The 26,478-nt window shown below is 34.6% G+C and overlaps 3 protein-coding genes across 4 annotated transcripts; 1 reads left to right on the top strand and 2 right to left on the bottom strand.

The window, feature by feature from the left end:
* The first annotated feature begins 14,984 nt into the window (after positions 1 to 14,984).
* LOC113760877 (putative zinc transporter At3g08650) lies at positions 14,985 to 21,834 on the top strand. 2 transcript variants are annotated; one of them, XM_027303616.1, is made up of 6 exons: positions 14,985 to 15,292; positions 16,282 to 17,000; positions 18,266 to 18,550; positions 18,744 to 18,872; positions 19,819 to 19,916; positions 20,697 to 21,834. In XM_027303616.1, exons 2-6 carry the CDS (start codon positions 16,539 to 16,541, stop codon positions 21,508 to 21,510), a joined length of 1,788 nt encoding a protein of 595 aa, XP_027159417.1. In that variant the 5' UTR covers positions 14,985 to 15,292; positions 16,282 to 16,538; the 3' UTR covers positions 21,511 to 21,834. The 2 variants fall into 2 exon arrangements, with proteins under 2 accessions (XP_027159417.1, XP_027159418.1); XM_027303617.1 differs by having other exon boundaries at positions 16,285 to 17,000.
* An 895-nt stretch (positions 21,835 to 22,729) lies between these two features.
* LOC113759529 (premnaspirodiene oxygenase-like) lies at positions 22,730 to 23,658 on the bottom strand. The gene is made up of 2 exons (XM_027302105.1): positions 23,473 to 23,658; positions 22,730 to 23,380 (listed from the first exon to the last, which is right to left on the bottom strand). The coding sequence occupies exons 1-2, from the start codon at positions 23,656 to 23,658 to the stop codon at positions 22,730 to 22,732; spliced, it is 837 nt and encodes a 278-aa protein (XP_027157906.1).
* A 10-nt stretch (positions 23,659 to 23,668) lies between these two features.
* On the bottom strand, positions 23,669 to 24,378 carry LOC113759530 (cytochrome P450 71D6-like). Its single transcript, XM_027302106.1, has 2 exons — positions 23,800 to 24,378; positions 23,669 to 23,683 (listed from the first exon to the last, which is right to left on the bottom strand). Exons 1-2 carry the CDS (start codon positions 24,376 to 24,378, stop codon positions 23,669 to 23,671), a joined length of 594 nt encoding a protein of 197 aa, XP_027157907.1.
* Positions 24,379 to 26,478: the final 2,100 nt, after the last annotated feature.

Genomic DNA, 26,478 nt, shown 5'->3' on the forward strand with positions numbered 1-26,478 from the left:
AATCTAAAGCAACTTGCTTCCATTGTGGACAAACTGGACATTGGAAGAGGAATCGCAAGGCATATCTGGAGAGCCTAAAGCTAAAGAAGCTTGCTGAAACTTCATCACCTGGTACATATATGATTGAAATTAATGTATCTACTTCCGAATCAAACTCTTGGGTATTAGATACCGGATGTGATTATCATATTTGCACATCTTTGCAGGGTCTAAAAGACAGTAGACAATTGGGGAAAGATGAAGTCACTTTACGTGTTGGTAATGGAGCAAAAGTTGCTGCTCTAACTATAGAGACTTATTATATTGCTTTACCCAGTGGACTGATTTTAGAATTATCAAATTGTTATTATGTTCCAGCACTCGCTACGAACATTATTTCTATTTTCTGTTTGGATTTGAATGGATTTAGGATAACCCAGGAGAATAAATGTTGTTCTTTCTTTAAAAATGATGTGTTTTATGGTTCTGAAAATTGGAATAATGATTTATATATTCTAAATTTGGATAACCAAATTCTCAGTGTAAATAAAAAGAGAATGAGATTAGGTAAACTAAACAAAACCTATCTCTGGCACTGTAGACTTGGTCCTGTAAATGAGAAACGTATTTTCAAGTTACACAAAGGTGGATGCTTGGACTCATTTGATTATGAATCATATGATATATGTAAAGCTTGTTTACTTGAAAAAATGACAAAAATGCTCTTTACTGGAAAGGGAGAACGGGCTACTGATTTACTTGGGCTAGTACATACTGATGTATGTGGTCCAATATCAATTACAGCTAGAGGTGGATTTTCATACTTCATTACCTTCACAGATGATCATTTTAGATATGGTTATGTGTATTTAATGAAATACAAATCTGAATCTTTTGAATAGTTTAAAGAATTCAGAAATGAAGTAGAGAAACAAACAGGTAAAAGTATTATGACACTACGATCCAATCGTGGTGGAGAATACTTGAGTGATGAGTTTCGAGTTTATTTGAAGGATAATGGAATAGTTCCACAATGGACTCTTCCAAGTACACCATCGCTAAATGGTGTGTCTGAAAGGAGAAACCGAACCCTATTAGATATGGTACGGTTTATGATGAGCCACTCGAGTGCCCCAACATCGTTTTGGGGATATGCATTGGATACTGCCTCCCATACTCTTATTCGAGTACCCACCAAGGTTGTTGACTCAACTCTATATGAAATATGGAAAGGAAAGAAATCAAATCTATCCTACATGAAGGTTTAGGGCTGCCCAACTTATGTGAAGAGGGTAGAATCGGATAAGGTTGATACTAAATCTGATAAGTGTCTGTTTGTAGGGTATCCAAGAGAGTCTATAGAATACTATTTCTACAACCCAATTGAGCAAAAGGTGTTTGTCTCAAAATATGTTATTTTTCTAGAAAGAGAGTTTATTCTAGAAAGAGACAGTGGGAGTAGAATAGATCTTGAAGAAATTCAAGATCATCAAACAAACATTGAGCAACCTGTTGAAGAACAACTTCAGCCACATAATGATGGTGCACATACAGAAGTTGTGGATATACAAGGGTCCCGTAGGTCAGTAAGGGTACGCTCAGCTCCCAAGAGATATGAATTTCCTATGAGTCAAAACAATGATATACTAGTCATTCAAGATGACGAACTTACTACCTACCAAGAAGTGTTGGATAGTCCAGACTCCTCCAAATGGTTGGAAGCCATGAATTTCGAAATGAATTCCATGTACGACAACAAGGTATGGACCTTGGTTGATCCACCTGAAGGGATAAAACCTGTAGGGTGTAAATGGGTCTTCAAAAAGAAGACAGACGTGGAAGGAAATGTGATTACCTATAAAGCTAGACTGATAGTCAAAAGCTACAAGCAGAAAGAGGGAATCAATTATGAAGAAACCTTCTTACCAGTAACAATGTTTAAGTCCATTCGGATATTGCTTGCAATAGCAGCATATCATGACTATGAGATTTGACAGATAGATGTAAAGACTGCATTCCTTAATGGAAATTTGCAAGAAAATGTGTACATGACACAACCTGAAGGTTTTACAACTTCAAATTTCAGTCAAATATGTAAGTTACAGAGGTCCATTTATGGACTTAAGCAAGCATTTAGGAGTTGGAACATCCGATTCGATGAGACAATCAAAGAGTTTAGGTTTCTCAAGAATCCAAATGAGTCTTGTGTATACAAGAAGGTTAGTGGGAGTTCAATCGTTTTCCTTATACTATATGTGGATGACATATTACTAATGGGAAACGATATACCAATGTTACAATCGGTAAAGGGTTGGTTGTCAAAGAACTTTTTAGTGAAAGATTTAGGAGAAGCAACCTATATATTAGGCATTAAGATCTATAGAGATAGATCTAAAAGGCTGCTTGGTCTTTCACAATCTACATACATAGATAAGATCAGTCTAAGAAAAGCTTTGTACCTATAACTCATGGTATAAGCCTTTCTAAGAGCATGTGTCCTAAAACACAAGTTGAGACTAATAAAATGTATACTGTTCCATATGCTTCGGCAATTGGATCAATTATGTATGCTATTTTGTGCACAAGACCTGATGTCTTCTATACTCTGAGTGTTACGGGCAGATACCAAGCTAATCCAGGTAAGGATCACTAGACAGCCGTTAAGAATATTCTTAAGTACTTGAGAAGAACTAAAGATTTGTTCTTAGTATATGGAAAAGGTGAGTTGGAACTTAAGGGCTATATTGATGCAAGTTTTCAGTCGAATAAAGATAACTATAAGTCGCAGTCAGGTTTCATTTTTACTCTTAATGGAGGTGCTGTATGTTGAAAAGTTCCAAATAGGACACCACAGTAGATTCTACAATAGAGGCTGAATACATTGCAGCCTCGGAAGCAGCTAAGGAAGCCGTTTGGATTAAAAAGTTCATGACAGAATTTAGTGTGGTTCCAACCATTGTTGATCCAGTTACTCTGTACTGTGATAACAATGGAGCTATTGCTCAAGCAAAGGAACCTAGATCTTATCAGCGATCCAAACATGTACTTAGAAGATTTCACTTCATTAGAGAAATCATTGCTAGAAATGACGTAAAGATAGAGAGTCCTCACAGAGGATAACATAGCTGATTCTCTCACTAAAGTTCTTTCTCAAAAGAAACATAAAGGTCATGTATTGTCATTTGGATTGAATGTCATGAATGAAGTGTTTTAGTGCAAGTGGGAGATTGTTGGAATGTATGCCCTAAAACAATGATTTTGTTTAATACATTCCTTATTATGTTTTGTATTTTAATAATTTCTTCTTTATCTGTTAAATGCTACATATAACTGATAAAATCATTAGAATACTTACTAATGTGATGGTGGTCACAAGTGTTGATGACTATGAGATATCAATAACATTTATAGTAATATTCTTAAATTTCGCTAGTCATAGTACTAATGAGATAAGACATCATTAGTATGGAAAGACTAGTACACAATTAGTCTCTATTTAATGTAAGTAATTGTTGTTCTCATCAACCATGGTATATAGATATCTAAATTAATGTGTAGATGATTTGTAAAGTACAAATACATTGGAACGATCCGCTTAGAGATCCCATTAGGATATCTATCTAGTGCCAATAGTTGTATCTTTTGTGGTAAGTTATGTAACTGATCTTACGACTTGAAATCACCATAGTATCTTGAGTGTGAATCACTACATTTTGACTCTATTGTTTGTTACTCATTAAGAGTGACTTACAGAACAGAGATTGGGTGTAGTATGAAGTACGGAAAGGTAATAAGTGATCAAAATAGGATTCACCACTCCGATAGTAGGAGTTGATATCCGGATGGCCACTAGTAGGAAATTAACCCTAAAAGGTCGACTACATTAGGTTGATTGAAGAATATCTTCAAGTTAACCTAATCTAGGGTTAATTATGAAAACTAGTAAATTTAATTAGCCATTAAGGAATTGGCACTTATTCCTTATTCCTTGACTAATTGGATATCGATGGTGAAAAAATAATAATTACATGGTAACTTCTCATGGAAAAGTTAGGTCAAAATTTTCTTGACTAATTCCGGGTACTTGGGTGATAATGATGTGTTGCTAGACACCGCTCAAGATTTATAATTATGAATTAATTAATTATTGTAATTAATGATAAAATAAAGTTGTTTATTTTATCTAATTCCTTTTGAAAATTATAAGTCATAATTATTGCCAATATATTTGGAGCCTATTGAATCACACGCATTAGAGTTTTAATTCTAGATTAAAATTATGTGTCCAAGTGAAGACTTGAAAATAAAGTATAAGATACTTTCGGGATTTAATTACAAAGAAAATAAATCCCAAATCTATTTGAGCAGATAGAAAAAAATACTTATCTCCTATCTATCAGATAGTTGAAGGATAGAGTTTGTTATGGGATAAAAAACCTATCTCTTCCTTTTTCTTTCTACCAATCCTATCTCTATTAGAACAAGAAAAAACCTATGACTCTCTCAAGGAAAAAATAAGGTTTTGGAATACATAGAGAGTAGAGAAAAAAAATGTGTGTGAGACACACATAGAGAGAAAAACATAGACAAGAAAGGTGAAAAGAAAGGTTGGCAACTTTCATCACCTTTACACATATATCGTAGAGACGATCCAGATATCACTCTCACGTGGATTTTGGTAGAGGCAGAACATCTGGACTGCTCAAGGAGCTGTTCCTCTTCTCCAATTTGGCAGAGGAATGTCACACGAATTAAGGTAATCCATTTTTCCCTCTCTTGTTGAACCATACGCAAAATCTAGAGTGATCCTTGAGTGGGTTTTGAAATTTTTTTTTTTTTAATTTTCACTGCCTTTCTATTCCAAAAACCCAACAGAAACATGAATTATGGAGGCAAAAATTGTAGAAATAAAATAAGACTGAATTTAAGGGTCAACATTATTTTTTTAAATGACAAATCGTACACTAGGGAGAGATGTCAACCCTTAAATTTTATTAATAATAATAAATCAAAATACAAACATTAGAGGGGGACAGACCTGACCTCTAAGGAAAAAAGAAAATTATAAAGAAGGAATATGAACCCTTAAAAACCTACTTCCTGATGGGAAGAAAGGAGAGATTATCTAAACTGATGAACATCCTAACCGATACAGGCAAATTCATGTGAAGATGTCAAACCACAATCCAAATGCAAAGAAGCTAAGCAATCAGCCATGAAGTTAGCTTCTTTAAAAATAGGCTTAAGAGAAGCGGAAAGGGAAGACACCAATGCTCGAATCTGCCGCAACACAATACAAAGAGGCCATTTTACTGAAGGGAGGCAACATTATAATTGGATTAGAGCTATTAAACAGAACAAGCAGGTCAAAAACTCAATTGAGCTCAACTTGATAAGGCTCAAGCTCGACTTGTTAATTATAAAGAAGGAATATGAACCCTTAAAAACCTACTTCCTGATGGGAGGAAATGAGAGATTATCTAAACTGATGAACATCCTAACCGATACAGGCAAATTCATGTGAAGACGTAAAATCACAATCCAAATGCAAAGAAACTAAGCAATCAGCCATGAAGTTAGCTTCTTTAAAGATAGGCTTAAGAGAAGCGGAAAGGGAAGACACCAATGCTCGAATCTATCGCAACACATTGCAAAGAGGCCATTTTACTGAAGGGAGGCAACATTATAATTGGATTAGAGCTATTAAACAGAACGATCAGGTCAAAAACTCGATTGAGCTCAACTTGATAAGGCTCGAGCTCGGCTTGTTAATTGTGGTAAACGAGTCGAGTTCAAATTAGAAATATACTCGTTTAATTAACGAGTTGAGTAGGCTCGAATCGTTTGTTACTCGAGTAGCTCGATCGGGTAGGATAAGGAAGGACATATATGTCATTTTAAAAATCAAAAGAACAGAAATTCAGATTAGGGTTCTCGAGTTCTATTTCATTTTTCTTCTACTTCGATTTCACTCCATCTCCGCCTCTATGCCTCTCCGCCACACCCACGGCCCACTGGTCCACCATCTCTACCTCTCTGCCTCTCCATCACACCCCACCGGTCCACTAGCACCATAAAGTCCTTCATTTTTCATAGCCAAAACCAGTCACCGCCACAACCAGTTCTCTATTTTTCACAAACCAGTCACCTCTAGCCATCTCTGCTCTCCGATCTTCACCCAAAATCACCGCAAGCAACCATTGACCAATCCAATTTGACTGATTTCTCTAAACCACCGTGATTTCTGGTAGGTAGAAAGACCTATTATTTTCGAATGGTTGATGATAAGTTTCACATTTATCGACAAATTCATGCATATGCGAGGTTAATTATTTTTGTAAGGGAGTGAAAAGCGTTCTGGGCCAACATTGTTTGTATTGTACTCGAACTCAATGGTATACTTTCAGATAATCACCATTAGAGTAAAAAATGATTAATTAGCTGTATGTGCTGAAGACTTACTTGCCCATAATTAGCCTCAAAACATTTTTGGTCTTGGTGAAATGTTGTCTGAGAAAAGAAAATTTTTATTCTTTTTTTTTTGGATTGTTAAAACCCTAAAATTGTGTAATTTGTCCCTTCTAAGATTTTTTACGAGCTTTGAACAAATTTTAGCTAAACTATGGCCAAAAGTAGTCTCTCATTCCTCTGGATTGTAGACAAGTAGTCCAACTTAGGCTAGTTTAAGTTTGAATTGATTTTTAAGAAGTCTAACAAGTAGTAATTGTTATCAAGTATGTTTAGCTAGGTTAGTTTTTTAGTCTTCAATTAGCTATCCAACAAATCGAGTTTCCATTTAGCTTGAGCATTTTCACTAGAAAGTCACTCGTTAAATCTCATTCAAATGCCCTTTGTAGCCCTTGCATTTTCTTCTACTCTGATGGACATGAAACTTATCTAAGCTTTAAGGTTATGGCCAGTTAATTAAGTTTTTAAAAATTCATATAGAAAAAAATAAGCAAAGTTATTAATTAAGTTTTAAATTCATATAGTAATCTGCTGCCAAACTTTCCATTTCTTGAGCCATCCCTATACTCTAAACTACTCTTCCCCTCCCTGCACCGAAATAAACAATGTTTCTATCTTGATTTATCCAGTTAGTTTCGGCCATTTTCTTGAAGCAATCTTGGTCAGCAATTTCATTCTACTTTTCTCTTCCTTTGTTCTTCATTCTTTCGAGAAAATTAGTGTATACTCAACTACTGACACTATTAACAAATTTGTGATCATTGTTTGACATATTTGAGTGCAATTAAAAACCTTTTTTTTTGCCTTCTTTTTCTGCCATTTTTCTTTCTTTTTTGGATCATGCTAACAGTAAAATTAATTGGTTTTTTTCCTTTCAAAAAATAGGTATGTACAGTCCTCCATTTCATTCACACCAAGGATCATCATCAAGTCCTGTTATGGAGGTTGGAAATGAAGTTGTCAATCAAGAACTTGAGGTGGAGAAAAATGCTGATGAGATGAGCGAAGAAGAACTGGACTTAGATATCTTAGAGCAGTCGAATGAAGAAGTAGAAATAGGGCAAAAAAGTGATGATAAATGAGCAAAACCGTTTGAAAAAAAAAAAGCAAAGGAAAAAGAAGTCAACAATACGGGAGGATATGAAAATAGTAAAGCAGGTCGATGGAACAATGAAAGTGCAGTGCAATCATTGCAAAGAGTTGTTTGTAAAAAGTGCATCTGGAGCCACTTTTCAACACAAGCGTCACCTAAAAAATTGTCTGCAAAAGAAGCTAGCTATTGAGGAAGAAAATCGAAAAAAGCAGCAAGTCTTATCCTTCACCAAAGGACCCTCGAACGGTATAACTTCTATAACTAATTTTTCCTATGATCATGCCAAGATTCGAGAGTTAGCAGCTCATATAGTTCTTGTACATGAATATCCTTTCTCTATGTTGGACCATACTGTTTTTAACAAATTTATGAAAGCTGCATCTCTATTTTATAAAAAGATTAACCGGAAAACAGTAAAGGAAGATTGTGTGATTGTTTACATGCTTGAAAAGAGAAGGCTGAGAAATACATTAAAAGGTGCCAACAGGGTTAGTATAACTATAGATTTGTGGAAATCTAGTCAAAAAATTCAATACATAGTTGTGACAAGACATTTTGTTGATAGTGATTAAGAATTGCAAAAACGAGTTCTAAATTTTTGAATGTCCCACCTCCTCACACAGGAATAATTATTGCTGATACTTTAAGTAAGTATTTTCTTGAGTGAGAATTGCGAACAAGATTTCTACTATAACTGTAAACAATCTTTCTTATAATGATGTATGCATTAGGAGACTTAAGGAGAAGTTTTTCTCTTAGAAAAAGGTTAAGCATTGGAGGAAAAATTTTTCATGTTAGATGTTGTGCACATATACTTAATTTACTTGTTCAAGATGGTTGAATCAAATTGTTGATGTGATTGACGTTGTTCGAGAGGGGGTTAAGTATTTGAAATATTCAGAGTCTCGCCTCAATAACTTTGCCAAAATTAAAAAAAAAAGCTTCAATTGTCTTCTAAAAAGCTCATTTTGGATTGCCCAACTAGGTGGAATAGCACCTATTTGATGTTGGCGTCGACTCTAGAGTTTAGGGATGTATTTCCAGGATATGAGGATCCTGGGTTTCACTATGTACCAAGTGAGTATGAGTGGATGAAAATTGAAGAAGTATGTAAATTTTTGAGTATTTTTTATGAGATCACCAATATCATTTCTGGATCTGATTACCCAACCGCTACCTTTTTTCTTGTAAAGTTGTATAAGATTAAGGAGCTGTTAAATGAAAAAATTCTCGATTTTTCTAATCATATTAAGTCTATGGCTGAAAGTATGACACAAAAATTTGACAAGTATTGAGGGAGGGGAGGGGAAGTAATGTTTTAATGTCTTTGGGTGCCATTCTTGATCAGAGATATAAAATTGTCCTTGTTAATCATACTTTTCCAATTATTTATGGCGAGGATGCAGCCCCTGGGTATATTGATGAGATTAGACGCATTCTTTGTGAACTCTATAATAAATGTGTGGATGCTCACATCTCATCTCATGGTGAGGAACCATAAAGAGAAGTTGGAAAATGAAAACATGCAAAAATTACAAGTAAATCTATCCAAGAGGTTGCTAAAAAGTTTGGAGTTAATGTTATAATTGGGAAAGAAAAATTTTAGATGATTGTTAGTGAAATTGACAAGGCTCCTCCTAAAAAATCAGATTTAGATGTCTATTTGGAAGAGGGTAGGTATGTTTGTACTGTAAATGCAAATCTTGATGTCTTGAACCAGTGAAAAGGGGAAAGGTGGAGGTTTCCTATATTGTCAAGGATGGCAAGTGATGTACTCACTATTTCAGTTACAACCGTGGCCTCCAAATCTACTTTCAGTACTGGTGGTAGAATAATCGATGATCGGCATGCTTCTATGTCGGTTGAAATGATGCAAATGTTACTTTGTGGCAATGATTGGATCTGCAATCTTCATGGGTTAAAAACAAGTCTCATGTAAGAAAAACATAACTTCTACTACTTGTTTATTTTGATACCTCATTTTACCTTGTTAGGAGTTGTAACTTTCTTGTTTTCATTTTGTAAAAACCACTCAATGTTCCCGAATCATCTACAATTGAAGAAATTGATCTTCCAAACATCTGAAAGTTGTTTTCTGGAATATGTGATGCTATTTCTTGTTGAATTTGTTTGTTGAAGTAAACTTGGACTTTTCTTGTAATTTGTGAAACTAGACCTTTCTACATATTTGTGAAGCTGGACCTTTTAAGCTGGACAAATTTTTAGTTATCTAACGTTGTTTTATATAGTTATTTGGCTGCAATTTGTGTATTTGTTCAGTTGACTCAAATCCTGTTGGTCTTATGGATGTTGTCTTTGATGGAATTTGGCTGGAGTTTGTGTAGTTGTTGACTTTTATTCCTGACATTTTATTTCTGGAGTTGGTGTATTTGTTGACTTTTATTCCTGGAGTTTGTGTATTATGGATGTTATGGTCTTATATGTTTGTCTCGGATGGAATTTGGCATTGCATTTGGCATTCTTGGATTTTATGGTCTTTTATGTTGTCTCAGTTGAATCAAGTTCTGCTGACTTTTGGACAGGGTGTAACGTTTGTTCATTGTTTGATAGAAATTTCATGCTCGAGCTCGCTCGAGCTTAGCTCGTTTGTGGTAAACCAGTCAAGCATGAGTTTGAGCTCAAGTCACACATTTTATTTTGCGAGTCGAGTTCGAGTACACTTCAAGGCTTGTCCGCTTAGTCGAGTGAGCTCGAACCTAAGCACGAGTCGAGTTTGGCAGCCAAATACTCGATTCAATTAACAACTCTAAATTGGATATAAAAGGAAAAATTGAGTATGTTAGGATAGCCCAATTTTGCCAAATAATATTTGGTTTGCGTCATAAACACATTTCTTAACCCACCTTTTATATTTTCAATTATCTTTTTATATCACATATATCACATCACAAAAAGTGTCATATTTTGTTCTATACTTTATACATATAAAATCAAGGGCGTGCATAATGGATCTCAGTTATACAAGAATGTATATGTTGAATTGCTTGAAGACTAAAAATTGTCAATATAGAAAACATATAATTTTTCAACAAACAATTGCATTTTTTTTTATAAATATCATGGTTTTCATTAAAGTTGTATTTAATTGTAGATATTAAATCAGATATATACAAAGATACTATTTATCTGGGGAATTAATAAGTGGAGACATGATACTCTCCTCCTTTCTCTCTCTAAAAATCCTTCAACCAAAATCTCAACTAACTCTCCTATGGGAGAGGGATCAAACAAATTTGGTTTGTTCCCATTGGGAGGGAACTTCTCACTAGCTTTTATTTTGTTTGTTTAAAAAAAAATTCTCTCATAGCATTTCTTAATGAGAGATTCTTCTTTCCTAAAATTTTTTAGTGAGAGTTTTCTATTTTGTAGATTTTTCTAATGAGAGTTTCATTCTCTCTTATAATTTTCTTATGTGAGTGCTTTTATGATTTGACATTTTTTAGTGAAATTTGAGAGATTTCATTAAATTGACTTTTCAAATATGGAATTTCTCATGCCTATTATGTCATATCTAAACTTCTCTTTAAACATAAATTGTTGTTGTTATCAAATTTGACCTTTCAAAGAAAGGGATAATTTCAGAAACCTCCTTTGAGGTTTAAGATAGTTTCACTTAACACCCTTAAACTTTAAAAAATCTCACTTGGCTCCCTTGCTTTAAACTTTTTGTAACATTTAAAACCCATTTCAAAATATAATATTAAAAATCTCATTTTGGGAGAGAGAAATATAATTTCATTCCAAATTTGCTCTTTTCTTGTGATTTCTTAATTGTCATAATACACTAAATTTATTGCTTAACTTTTATAAATTGATATAGTTCTTTAATGCAAATTTAAGATTTAATAACAAGATTAAAAAAAAACTCTTTAACAATTTTTTTGTCATTGATTCGGACAGAAAATGTTAAATTACTTAAGATTATGAATGATTTACAGTTAACAGGCAATAATTTATAACCATGAGAATACCTTTTTGGACAAATTTAAAAAAAATACAAACAAGTTATATATAAATTTCAACATGTTGTATCTTTTTTAGTTGTCAAGCCATCGATTTAGAAAAAAATTTAAAAATTTAAAAATATGTAAATGATTTATAAATTAACTTAAAGCACTTTACACTAAAGAAAATTATCTTTGTAACTTGCAAAATCTTCAATAAACTTTGAAATATATACTCTTGGCATTTAAGAAAAAAAAAACTATATTTTGTCACATCAGAATAAACCTTTATACTTTTTGTTTTTATTTTTCATATGTTATTAATATATTCACATTTTGGTAATAAAACAACAAAAGGACACTTTGAAATAAGATTATAGTTGCTCTCTCAACATAAATTTTTTAATATTATATTTTGAAATTGGTTGTAAATGATACAAAAAGCTTAAAATACGAGAGGGAAGTAAAATTTTTAAAGTTCGAGGGTGCCAAGTGAAACTGTGAGAAACCTCAAAGGAGGTTTCTGAAATTATCCCTAAAAGAAATGCACACATCTATGAAGCAGCAGTGATTTATCTGAATAAATGATTTGGAGTTTCAAAATTTTTTGTGTGTTTATTAAATTCTAGCTCATATCCGCTGTCTCCGTTGTTTTCTAGATTTGTATATATTCATATCATATTTGATATATTTTGTGCGGGTAGTGTTGAAATTTTGCTTTTAAAAAGGGTGATGTTATTTACACTTCTATTATGTTATTTACATTTTCACCACCCTAATTTTATTTGGATGACACCATATACCCATATCCTAATTCCTTCTCCAACCCTAATTGGATAACCAAATCTAGTACAGTTAGCTCATGGGTGTTGAGAAGAAATTAAGGTAGGATACTATGATCTCGTCAAAATGAAAATGAGACAGTAAAAGTGCAAATAACATATATAAGAGTATAAATTGCATCAACCTCAAAAAAATAAAATAAAAATAAAAAAGTCAAGACGTGTAAGTTAGTTAGTCAAAAGTTTTGGACCAAGTAAAGCGTGTCTAAGATGAAAATAAATGCACAGCAGCCAAAGGGTTGACTTAGCCAAACAGGAAATTCAGCTTCTCCATCATGCATGTATAGTCTACTCGAACGTGGACTATACTCGAACGTGGCTTTTACACTGAAGCTTAGCTGTTTCTTTAAGATTCCTATTTGAAATTGACTTCATGATTGAATATTGGCAAGTTTTCTACAGCTAAAACTTTTGGTTTGTTTGGATTGAGCATTATTTTTTCAATTTTATTTACTTACATCATCATTATAATTTTCAATACACCTTTTTATTTTCTTAATTACCTTTTTATCTCATATATATCACATCACAAAAAATGTTACAGTAGAAATATCCCAAATAACTTACAATTCAAACAAATTCAATTTTAACAAGATCCTGAGTAAGAATTCATGTGTTGGGAATTGGGATGGAGAATATGATAGCATAATGTAATTTCTTCAAATGAAATTTTAGAATTGATTATCTCTAATTACAAGAAATCCACAATAATGTGAATAATATAGACAATCAATTGAGAATTACAATTCAATAATATCACAAACCAACTCATCAATAAGTGAAATATCAATTATTTGATAATCATGTTATACAACAATTGGATTTGTTTTTTTATATAAAATATAATATTTCGTTCCTTGACATCTACACTAATGATAGAAAATTCATTGAATATGTTAGAAAATGCAACTAATTTAAAATATCAGTAGATTTAACAGATTAAAAAATAATAAAAATTACATTATTGTAAAACTTCAACGGATCAGATAAATCATTAAATGATTAGTCTTTTACTAAATTAGGATGACAGAAGTTAGGACTCCGCGTACTTTAAATAACTATGCAAATCTCGACGTGCAAATCATAAAGACTAATGTAGGCAAGAAATTTGAGACTTCAGAAAATTACAAATTAGGAAAAAAAAAATGTCCAAGCTGACCAAAAAAATATGACGAGATCAAAAGTTCGAGATACCTTCGACGAAACGTCAAAGGAAAAACTTTTTTTTTTTAAATAACTGATAAGGAGCAAAAAGGAGTTGTTAGTTGCAAGAAACGTAACAATCAGACAGCATTTTCGAAGTACCTTAGGGAATTTTATTTTTAAATTCTTGGTTTCTTCTTCAATCTGAATTGCATTAATTAATGGCTTGATATATTGTACTTTTAACCCAAAGTTTTCAATATTAATAGTTAAAAATAGACTACGTGTGTTGTTCTGACAAAAATCCTGGAATAATGAACTTTTAATTGGTTGAAGATTCTGCTGTTTGAGCTGTTGAGATATTATTTGTTTATTGATAGTTTCTAATGCCCAAAAAAAAAAAATTTTTTTTTGTAACAACAAAAGGTAAAAAAATGGTAAACATGTCTCTTGTTAATGAAACACAAGAATTATATTTTATCCCCATTATTCTGCCATTACACGTCAGTTTTGGGATTGGAGTGTATGTTCTTGATCACATAGCTGCAAGTGTGTACGACTACAGCAATGCAGAAGCACAACCAAAAATTTTTTTTCTTTTTATTCTTGTAAATAAATAAAAATGATGTAATCTTTATTTGTGTATAATTGCTTATTGGGCTTATCTAACTTGTTAAGTGGAGCCCCAAGAGTTGTATTTTTAGTAGTAAAATTAAATTAGAAAAATACATAAATGCATTGGAACAATAAACACACCTGTGTACATTATATGTTAATAGAGTTGTAAATTAATCGAGTCGAGTCAAGTCGAATATCTCGTGTTTGAACTCTGTTCGTTAAACTATTCAAACAAGGCTTCTGTTTGTTCGATAATATTCGAGTTTCAAGTCTGTGTTCGTATTTGACTTGTTAAGTAAAATCCTAGTTCGGTTTCGAGTTTGAACTCGACTCATTTGACATAATCAAGCCATTTGCGAATAGGATCAAAACGTTCAAATTCAGGTTTTTTCTCTCACAAATTTGATACAATCTACCTATTTATAGTATTGACAAGTAAGGAACAACACGTTTCAGACTAATAGAGGCTAGAACGCTTGGAATAGAAATTAGGAATACAATACTTATCCTAAATTTTGTGAAATGACAATTAGATTCATATTCATGAATAATTGTTTAAATTCACGAACTAGATCATATTTGTTAGATTATTTATTGAGTCAAAATGTGTATTCAAACTCGGTTCATATAAAATTTTGAACGAGCCATTATCTAACATGAACGAGCCTAAATGATCGCATCTAATGAACAAGATAAAAGTAAAACGCCAAATTCTTAGACTTGACTGGATTCTCATGCACCCTAATTCATATATATTTCTCTCAATCCTAATTGACCTCGTAAAAAAAAAACAGTGGGTAGGAGTCCATGGTTTCTCGTGCTTTTTGGTCAATAAACCCAGTCAGGCAAGGTACGAAAAGGAAAGGCGAGTGGACAACTACGTAAACGCACCAACTGTAATGTGATGTAAAAGATAGGGGTGGTACCTTGGCAGTCTTCTTCTTTTGTTACTCTCTATCCCGTAGCCCCTCCCTCGTTTGCCCAATCTACATTCACCTTCCCTTCAAAATTTCAAACTTTACCCATATATATCTATGTCCCCAAAAAAGTTGCAAAAAAGGGATAATTTTTTATAATCCCAGTTCAGTTTTCTTCTTAATCTGGGGCCCGTTTTTATAATTTTCTTTCTGGGAATTGGGGTTTCTCAAGTTAGGCCTCGGATTATTGCACTGCCCCATGAAAAGGTAACTTTGATCTCACTTGATATAGATAGAATTTTCTGATGCCTAATTTGATTTTTGTTTTGGGCGGTTGAGAATTGAATTTAGTTTTGATGATTTTGGTTCAATTGTGGTATTGGGCTTATGGATGTAAGGCATTAAGAGAATTTAAAGTTGGGGTTTTTCTTCTTTTGTTTCTTTTGATTGTTATTGTGGGTTTTTCTTGGGTATAACTTCTTGATTATGTTTTAGGGATTTTGGAAAATGGGTTCTTGGGGCGCTTCTTATACATGGCTGGAATGAATATCAATTACCAATTTTGATCAATAAAGTTGGTTTGATCACGATTGACTTTAAGTTGTTTCTCTGATTCTTAGTTATGGTTATTATTGGACAGTTTTGCCAAGCATTTTTCTTGTTTTTAAATGTGGATTGTCACCAAGTGATGCATCCCCGTGTAGCAGAATTCAGTTTTAACAGCAGTCTGATGTTCTGTCATCGTTACTAGGGGATTGTGGTTTTGAAATGTACTGTAAACAGGGGAAACTTCAAAAAGATCGTAGACTTGTAACTTTTCTAGATCATTTCTGGAGGTTGGAGTAGTTTGCAGCTCCAATTCTTCTTATTTTGATTCGAAGTTCTGGTGACTAAAGTCAAAGAGAGTCTACCGTGTTTAGTTTTTGTATCCTTTGAATGCAAATATTATTTATGGGCTCCTTTGCTTCTAAATTGTGGTGACTGATAACATTGAACTCTCAATTTCTTGATGTGGATCGTAAAGAAATGACGCATGCTTTTTTAAATGTTCAATTGGGCTGGGTGTAAACACTTTTCTATTGAGGTTACTAGGAAGATTGTGCATCTGACAAATATCAACCTATCACCTTTGTAACCATTTCAGCTAGAAGAATAAAAGGTGTTTGGTAGATCTGTGCATTCTTTGTGTTATGTGTCATAGGTTGCAGGATAATGTTTTTAACCAATTGATATAACATTTCACATATCTAATACAGCAGGGATTCCATCATATTCAAGTTCGGCTGATATGCCCATGGGTGCAGCTCAATTTATTGGTTTGAGTAGATCCAAGAACTTATTTGTTAGCTGATCATCTTTGGTTAGTTTAGCTCATGCTCTCGATGATCAGGGAACGCTTCGGTTTGAATAGGCCCAATACAATGATAACAGCAAGGATGCAACTGCTGTAAGATGAATATTTAGCACTTCTTCTGAAAAGATCTTCTTGGTGGAATGAAATATTATTGTAATCATGACCAAAATTGCTTTGGGGCTCAGACATGTGCTGTTACTATTGCTTTTTGTAGCTATATTTAATTGTCATGTTACATCAGAAACTGAACAAGAAACCTCACGAAGTGTTAGAACTGCCCCATTGAAGAATGCAGACACTGGTGTTATTGATGGGTCAGGTGTGGAGCATGCTATTGGTTCTGATAGAACTGGGGAGTGGAAGGGGGGGAATAGCAGAGTTTCAGTGTCTACAGTGGCAATTTTCACATTGGCAATGGCTGCTGCTACTGGTTTGGGTGCTGTGCCCTTCTTCTTTGTGGAACTCGATCCCCAGTGGTCTGGAATATGCAACGGGATGGCTGCAGGTGTGATGTTGGCTGCAAGCTTTGACCTTATTCAAGAAGGACAGGACCATGGGAGTGGCAGTTGGGTCATGCTTGGTATTTTGGCTGGTGGCATTTTCATTTGGGTTTGTAAGAAGGTGACTTTCTTATCTCTCTCACCCAATTGTGCTATTTGAAAACTGAAATTATGTGTCAATAAAATGGAGGGATCATTGCTTTTCACATTTAATTACTTTCATTGCCAGTAATCTTCTTAGTAACCAATATCCAGCATATAAATCTGTAATTGTTTCACACCATACAATTTTTTTTCCTTGCCTTTGTGGTTACTTATCCTTGTAGCTTTCATGTAGTAATTAACACTAAACAAAATGCTGTTTTAACTTTTATTCTTTTTTCTCCGGTTTTCTTTTCTTGTCTAGTGTTATATACAATCACTATATGATTCAGAGGGTTTCTTTCCAGTGCCTTCCCAGCTTGGGGAAGTAGACCTATGGTGCAAAATTATCCTGGGTTGTCTACATTTCTGAATTTGGTGATTGACATTATTTTGGTGTTCATCTAGGTTTATGGTGACCTGATTCTACAGGGGTTTGCCTGTTTGGATCCTAAGTTCTGAATGGCTATTATATTGTTTTATTTGCCCAAATTTTAGGCAACATTTACATAAGCTATGCCCAGAATATGCTGCTGTTTCTGTTTTTTTGTTTCATATCAAGTTTATAGTCACTTACAAGATAAATAAGCTCCTTTGTTTTTTTCATCTTTTTAAGTCATGTTATTTTCTTCTTGCTTGTTTATAAGCTATCCTTGAAGATTATGCATCACAAGTTCCTGAGTTTTGTATTTCTTGGTTCTAAAATATGCAAGCAAAATACACATCAGAAATCTTAATCTGTCTGCAAGTTAGATTGTTATATGATCGAACTCCGTGGTATTATGTTGTTTTGAATTTTCTAGTTCTGTTGACATTCTTTTTCTTTTCTTCTTTTTTCTTTTGTAATTATGACTTGATGTTGGGAGACCCCAGCAATGTTAAACCACCATGCCAAGTTCAGTGTTTGAGTTTTGTGCCTTTGTTATACTAAATTTCCAATGATTTTGCTCACTAATGGCAAAAGCAATGTGATTTTTCTGTGTGGAGCTGGGGTATATGTTCTTGGTCGCTACAGTTTTCTGGAATAACTTAGGGACTGGAATCAGATAATTTAAGCAAACACATCTCAAAAAGTTGTTTATACTTTTGAAGCATACAAAGGTAGCTAATTTCAACCTTGGAATACAAAACTTTATTTTCCAAAAATCATGTGGCTTGTAGGGCATGATATTTCCATTTTACTATTGTTTGGTTGATTTCATGTCCATGGCCTACTTATCCAGTGCGTCTATTCTTGATACATAGATTCTTGAGCAATATGAAGAGGTAAGCATGTTGGACATCAAAGGAGCAGATGCAGCTAAAGCCATTCTTGTTGTTGGAATTATGACTCTTCATTCTTTTGGGGAAGGTTCTGGTGTTGGAGTATCCTTTGCTGGCTCTAAAGGTCTGTCACAGGGAATATTGGTTACTTTAGCCATCGCCGTGCACAATATCCCAGAGGGATTAGCTGTGAGTATGGTGCTTACATCAAGAGGTGTTTCTCCACAAAAAGCATTGATGTGGAGCATTATTACATCACTGCCACAGGTACTTGTTTTGGGTTTTGACCATTATTTACAATTCATTGATACATTGGCTAGACTTTTTGGACCTTGCACACATATTTAGCTAATGGTTTTCTTTTGTTAGCAGCTGCATATTGCTGCAATTTAGTGGTCTAATTACACGATACCCTTCTTCCTCTAGTTAATGCCCAATTATTTCTGGAATCTTGGTACAGCCAATTGTAGCAGTGCCATCATTTATTTGTGCTGATGCATTTAACAAGTTCTTGCCATTTGCTACTGGTTTTGCCGCTGGTTGTATGATTTGGATGGTTGTTGCAGAGGTGCTGCCAGATGGTTTCAAGGTAACTCTCTTTCTCTTTGTTTTATTACCTGTTTTGATGTGTGTGTTTTTGAGTTTAAATCCTTTGGTCTGGGTTTGGATGGAGCATGGCAATTGAATTTTCTCCTTAATATCTATACTATATATAAAAGGTGTAGGGGGTCTTTTGGTGTAAACTAAAACCTGTCGCTTTATGATATTCCTAAATTACCCTTCATGTATGACTGCCTTCTACATCTCCTTCCACCTCTCTCATAACTACCCACTGCCAAATAATAGTCTATTTGTTCGTCTACACTATATATAAAGGAGGAGGGGGTCTTTTGGTGTAAGCTAGAGCCTGTTACTTTATGATCTTCCTAAATTACCTTTCATAGATAACTGCCTATATCTCCTTCCACCTCTCTCATAACTACCCACTGCGAAATAATAGTCTATTTGTGCATTTTAATTATATGAATGTGAATTTTCTATTTATGTATTAAAAAAATATAAAATCAATTTTTATAAAAATTATTTCAACCAATATCTTTAAAAAAATTTATAATATTTTTTGTAGTTGTACACACATCGAGTGTGCCTTGAACACTAGTTGATATAGTTTCAATGATTATCTGTTAGGATTTGAAGTTTTTCGAGGATTTTTTCTATTTTTTCTGTATAGTTTGTGTTTGCTTTTGCTCATAGCTTGTGATTACTTTTCCTTGTAATTTCTAGCTGTTGCATAGATTGTAAACCTCTCTTGCAGGTGCTTCATCAATGATCAATAAAAATTAATGAGCTTAACCCCCCACCCCCCTTCCCCCTCCCCAAAAAAAAAAGAGAAACAAAAGGATTTGAATTGAAGAGGAAATTGTTGTAAAAATACCTGTGTATCACTATCAGTATGGCATGCTATAATACTATGTCATGTGGTGAATATTCACAATTATCTTAAAATAAATATCTTTTTTGATTATGCATATTAGGAGGCCTCTGCATCTCATGTAGCATCAGCAGCTACACTTTCAGTGGGTTTTATGGAAGCTTTGGGTGCTATATTCCAGAATTTCAGCAACAACTACAGGTGAGCTTATGCATCCATGCATGCATTTCTGCATTCTGAAATATGGTGACAAACTGGGAGAAAATAGTCTTCTGTTCTTATTATAGGAAGGCTGTTTCAAGTGTACGCACATTTGTTTGCTCCATATGTCGCTCTATTTTTTTCACCTTATATAAGTATAATATGTTTCTTTGCATGGCTTTATTGCATTTGAAGGTATACATGAATGTTTATGGAATTATTAGACTAAGGTGTATTAATATAGGCAGTTGCTTTTGAACCCTCTTGTTTTCCATAATGCATCCGTTGTCTTGTTTTTCGTGACCTTATCCTTGGAATTGAGACCTCCAACTGCCATTATGCTCAACAAAAGCATTTATTTAAAGGTTAGAAAAGTCTGGCTGTACAGGTGAATTTGATAAATTATCTTAACAATCTTGATGATGTCTAAAATTATGTAATGGCCTGATTATTAAATTGTGAAACAATTATATTCTTGCTCCAATCTGTTAATTGTGGTACAACTGGCAAGGTTAAGGAAAATCTGTAACATCTGTTAATTGTGGCAATCATTAAATTGAGCAGAATTTAGTTATCCATACTATTTTGCTGTCTCTTAAAGCGATATTTTGTGAGAGAAGTGGCATCGTATTTGGGATGTTGAGTTCGACGTTCTAAACAAAATAGGAATTTATTTAATAGATGATACCAATTGAGTACATGAATCTAGCACTTTCTAGTACTTGCTTATTATTATTGGCGGATGTGATCCCCAAATTGTTTTTTATCTTTGCTCTGTAGTTCTGAGGATGCTTCCGGTTTCTTTGTTTCACTGCTCTTTGGTCTTGGCCCATTGCTTGGAGGATTCGCCCTTGTTGCATTTGCTCTTGCTCTTCGTCTTCAGCATGCTCTCCTAACTGGGGTAGCTTCTGGTGTTGCCTTTATTCTTGGTGCCTGGCGGCCAGTACAACTGCTTCTTTCTTCGAAGATGGGGATTTTCCCCCTTATGCTGCTTCTTGCAGTGGGCTCTGCATTTGTCCATATAACTACTTCCAGTGCTTTAAAATTTGGAGGTCGGAAGCGCACTTCAGCTGATACATTATCTGCTGCAACTGGCATTCAAGTTAGTGCTCTTACCCTTCAGTCAATCTTGTGTTGTATGGCTGTTGCCCTTCATGCTCTTCCTGAGGGGCTTGCCTTAGGAGTTGCTGCACCTAAAGCATATGGGCTTGGTCAGTACATGGTGCTTCCTGTCTCCTTGCATGGTCTTCCTCGGGGTGCTGCTGTAGCTAGCTGCATTTTTGGGGCAACCGACAGCTGGCATGGCTCTCTTCTAGCTGCTGCTCTAATTGGGTTTGTTGGTCCGTTGTCTGCAATTGGAGCTATACTTGGAGGAATTGACTACAGTGGTTTGGACCACTTAATGGTGCTTGCATGTGGGGGATTACTCCCATGTTTCGGGAGTATTGTAAAAAGGGCAGTAAAATTAGACAAAAGAAGAACCGTATCGGGCTTGATAGTAGGCGTAGGATTTGCCAGCATCTGCCTAACTTTCACCAAGTTGGTGTGTTTGCACACACCTTATTGCAATTCTGCACCTGAGGCTGTGAGATGATACATGATGGAACTGCTGTATATATATGTATTGCTGCAGATTGGACGAGAGAACTTGTGACCAGTGCCTAGATAGTAGTAGTACTTAGGCTGGTTCATTCATCAATGCAAAAGCTCATTGAGCTGATTTTGTTAAACTTACATTTATTTCCACTGCTTTGCAAAAAGAGGGTATTACAATTATACAGCAAAGTAGGTGTTAAACTGTTTTGCCCTCTAATTGCAGGCATCACCAATTGACTTTATAGTCCCCTTTCAAATGAAAATGTGTAGTTATTTCCCTCTTAGTTAAATTGCTATATATGCACTGCCTTATTTTGGACAACTGCGTAAATTACTTCTGCTTCTGCAGCATTGCCATTTTTCTGCCTTGCATGGAACCTTGGTCATGTCTTGTGGCAACAAGAAGTAAGCGGTCCTGGGTGCAAATCTTGGAAGTTACATGGCTAATGAGACAATCTTGCAGATGTGACCGTCCTTGCTAGTACAGAATTAAGAGAAATTTCTCCTGTTTTCATGTGTTGGCAGCGTATTTTTGTATTCAATCAGTTGTCACTCTTGGTCACGGAAACCTAGATGAGAATTTCTGAAACAAGATGATGGAAAAGCTGTATATTTCCCTCAATTCTTGGCGAGGTAAGCTGATACATTCTCCTCAAATCCGGAAGCATATGCAGTACCTGCTTAGTCCCAGAAAGCTGCCAAAAATAGAATCTGAATGTTCTGATCCATCCAAAAATAGAAATCACCAAGTGTCATCTATAATGCTGACAAGTTTACTAGAGTAACTTTTTAAGTTTTGGATATATAATCATATACTCCTTTAAGCATGTAGTAAAAGAGTTTCTGTCATAAAGCTGTAATTCCAGAATTACAATGGTTACTAACTGTATTTCACAACAGGAAGTATCTATTAAATATGATCAATGTGCAAGACAATTAGACTTTTGATTGATAATGATAAATTAGACTTTAATAGTACAGAAAACAGTTTAAGACCAGATCAAATCCACCAAATACCACTTTGGTGATACAGACTAATGTCTTGCATCTACAGACTTGGAATGTTAGAAGAAAAGAACTAAAATACTAAAGAAAAAGACTTAAGAAATATATATATATATATATTGAAGAAATTCACCCCTATTACGTTTTCGCTTATTGTATAATTGTAACATATAGAGCCATAGAAGGGATTGGGTAATGGATTTTCTGCCACTTTAATCTGTTACTGGGGTCTGGCATGCGATATCGTGGGCAGGATCACACAAAGAGGCCAGCAAGCAAAGGTGCTGTTTTCTTCTTGCAGAAAATCCAACTGCCTCGCTCATGTCTAAACCATTGGAATGGAGGCTAGTTGGGAGTTTCCAGTCAAAATGATAGAGCAAAAGAGCTAATGGAAGCTCAATATTAGGCATAGCAAATGAAATTCCTGGGCACATCCTCCTTCCTGCACCAAAAGGGAGATACTCAAAGTGAGTTCCAGTGAAATCAATGGAGCTGTTTTCGAATCTCTCGGGTCTAAAACTCTCTGGATCATCCCAATACTCAGGGTCCCTTCCTATTGCCCAGACATTAACTATAACTCTGGTCTTGATGGGGATTATATATCCGTCTATTTCACATTGCTCCCTACATTCTCTAGGGAGTAAAAGTGCAGCAGGAGGGTGTAGCCTTAGAGTTTCTTTAACGACCAACTTCAGGTACTCCAAGTCTTGAACATCAGTTTCTTCAATTGTTGTTTTCTTTCCTATAAAGGCTCCCCTTATTTCAATCTGTGCCTTGGCCATCACATATGGATTTCTGATCATCTCAGCCATCGCCCATTCAACAGCTGCGGGTACATTTGCAAGGCCACCTGTAAACAAGTCCTGCATTTGTGCTAAATTTCTTGGTCACAAACTGCACATGGAAATCACAATTGAAGGCAAAAGGCAAAAAGAATTTCATGACATGTACTTACAATCAGAACAGCTTTGATATTGTTGTTGGTGATTGGAATTTGAAGATCACCACTTTCTTTTACTCTTAGTAGAACATCACTTAGATCTTCATCGCTGGATTCTCCCATGCCCTTTCTCGTTCTTGCTAAGTTATCAACACGCTCAGCAATTATGTTGTCGAAAATTTTATCAATCTTTTGGTGCATCTTCATGAATTTAGTACTCACCCGACTAAAGGGATGAAGCATCTTGTATGACGGAAAAAGATCAGAAACATCAAAAGTACTTACAACGGGCAGTGCTTGCTTCAAAACCTGTACGAATGTATCTTTATGCCGTCTGCTTACTTTCCCGAATGCTGCTCTAAAAACCATGGAGCTCGTGTAGGAGGACAGTTTTTCAGTTAAATTGATTGGAGCTCCAGCAACAGATAGAGCCTGGATAGATGAAATGAGATGCCAAGCCTCATCTTGCATGATAGAGCCAAATGATCGGACTTTCTCAGCACCAAGGAGCTCCATGGTGCATATTTTGCGCATTTGTCTCCAGTAAGGACCGTATGGGGAACCAGCTATGTTTGTACTGTCATAGCAAACAATCTTGGAAGCTAGAATTTCTGCCCTATCTGACAATGCAAGATCATGAGTTTTCAGAATCTCTCTAGCTAAACGTGGTGATGATACCACAATTGAAGAAATCTCCCCCAACTGAAGGTGCATCAGAGCACCATGTTTCTGAGCTAATTTTGCAAGAGCACGATAGGGTGGGGAACCTAGCAAATGATGCAAGTGTCCCACAAAAGGGAGCTTCCATGGAGATGGGGGTAGCTTCTGGGATGCTTTTGATCTCTTGCGTTTCTTGATTAAAGCTGTAACAACGGCTAGAAGAAGAAAACAAGCTATGAAGTTGGAGGTAAGATCCATCATCTTTCTACCTTTTATTATGCTATTGGACTAAGCCAAGCTAATTGGTTAAATAGAAGATCCTTCTGTTCTCAAGGAAGTGAGGATTCCAACTCTCATAGGCAGTAGGGAAGAGAAGATGCACCATATATTTTCAGTATGCGTGGGGTGGCTTTAAATCCTTAGTTGTGAAAGTTTTCGATCCAATTCAGTCGCCCAAATGAGACACTGTCACATGGTTTCCACTAACTCAGCTCATATGTAAAATCAAAAAAATTGTCACGTAACGAGATTAGTGAATTTAACATGGAAAGGTTTTTTATGTCTATGACTAAATTGCGATTGAATATCCGCAACCGAGGAGTTGAAGCCGCCACGGGAAAGATACAGAAAATAACTAACTAGAAGTCTTCAAATTAATAATAATGCAAAGTAACTAGAGATGCATACGAGTCAAATTTAATCGAGTAGCTCGCGAGCTTGTTCATTCAAAACTTGAGCTCGAACTCACATTGACCGAGTTCGAGTTTGAGTTTAATATGTGAAATTCGAAAGTTCGTCAAGCTTAATCGAATTCAATCGAACTTCACATATAAATATTTTTTAAAATTTTTTTATTTATTAGTATGAAATATTTATTTTGTCCCTTGTTTAAAATTATATAAAATATAAACTTATATTTCTTAAACTCAATAGGCTCGATTAGGTTTGATTAGACTCGATTGGGCTCGATAAGGAATACAAAATAAAATCGAACTAGAGTCGTGTACTACTCATCTCGATTGGATTCGATTACACCTCTAAAAGTAAATGTCTTTCAGTTAACTTGCTTTTTCAGTTTATATAAAATATAAACTTATATTTCTTAACCTCAATAGGCTCGATTAGGTTTGATTAGACTCGATTGGACTCGATAAGGAATACAAAATAAAATCGAACTAGAGTCGTGTACTACTCATCTCGATTGGATTCGATTACACCTCTAAAAGTAAATGTCTTTCAGTTAACTTGCTTTTTCTCCACGGAAGAGGTTTTTCAATTTTCCCAAACTTATGAAGATTATCATGCCGACATCTTTGCATTACTTCTATATTCTACTACTTGAGTGTACAAAAATCCTAGTCGTCCATTTGATTGTTTGCCCTCAATTGAGATAATACAATGCTTACAAGGAACAGGAACATTTATTGATAGTCATTTATCGTGCAATTGTTAAATAACATTTATTAGTAGTCATTCATCAACAAGAACATCTTATTATTAGGGGGTAATTTTAGATACCTCCCTTTGGGGTTTTTGACTATTTCATTGGCCTTCCTCCAAGTTTTGAAAATTACACTAACCTCCATTGACATTAATTATCTTGTAACATTAAAATCCAACCAATAATTATATCCCACAAACTCGAGATTAATTATAACACTTGTGTTATAATTTGGGATACTGTTTGTTTACACTAAATGTTGTAAAAATTACAATAATCATTCTATGTTGTAACATTATTGTTGTACCAAATTTGTGGGATATCACAATAATGGTACAACAATAATGTTACAATAATCACAAGTTTGGTTCATCGTTTTATCTTGTAACATTATTGTTGTACCAAAATTACATTATTGTTGTAACATTAAGTATGTAGTAAAAGAGTTCCTGTTGTACCAAATTTTCACAAATTAATTATTGTTGTAACATACCAAAACTGTCTTGCACAAATGTTGTACCAAAATTACAATAATGGTACAACAATAATGTTACAATAATCACAAATTTGGTGTATCGTATTATCTTGTCACATTAAGATCCAACAAATAATTATATCCCAATAATTATGTACACTTATGTTATACTATTGTACAATTTACAAATTGTGTTATACTGAACAAATTGTAGAGTTCAAATGTACAACAGTATAACACAAGTGTACACCAAATTATATCCCAATTCAAATCAACAACTGCACATATTAATACCTGACATAACCATACTTACCTTGATCTCTCAAAGCAATATTTGCACAAAAGAATTCTCAACGCAAACATTGGCAGGCTCTTAGAAATCAAAGGTAAACCACATTATCATAATCTTACATTTTGGAAATTTCAAGTTTTGGCCAAATTCTTG

The sequence above is a fragment of the Coffea eugenioides genome, chromosome 2, assembly GCF_003713205.1.
Source record: "Coffea eugenioides isolate CCC68of chromosome 2, Ceug_1.0, whole genome shotgun sequence".
NCBI lineage: Eukaryota > Viridiplantae > Streptophyta > Magnoliopsida > Gentianales > Rubiaceae > Coffea > Coffea eugenioides.

Coding starts and splice junctions, on each gene's coding strand:
- LOC113760877 (XM_027303616.1), top strand. CDS start 16,539: ATGACCAAAATTGCTTTGGGGCTCAGACATGTGCTGTTACTATTGCTT. Junction 18,551..18,743: donor TTATTACATCACTGCCACAG/GTACTTGTTTTG, acceptor ATCTTGGTACAG/CCAATTGTAGCAGTGCCATC. Junction 18,873..19,818: donor TGCTGCCAGATGGTTTCAAG/GTAACTCTCTTT, acceptor TATGCATATTAG/GAGGCCTCTGCATCTCATGT.
- LOC113759529 (XM_027302105.1), bottom strand. CDS start 23,658: ATGCACCAAAAGATTGATAAAATTTTCGACAACATAATTGCTGAGCGT. Junction 23,381..23,472: donor ATATCAAAGCTGTTCTGATT/GTAAGTACATGT, acceptor GCACAAATGCAG/GACTTGTTTACAGGTGGCCT.
- LOC113759530 (XM_027302106.1), bottom strand. CDS start 24,378: ATGATGGATCTTACCTCCAACTTCATAGCTTGTTTTCTTCTTCTAGCC.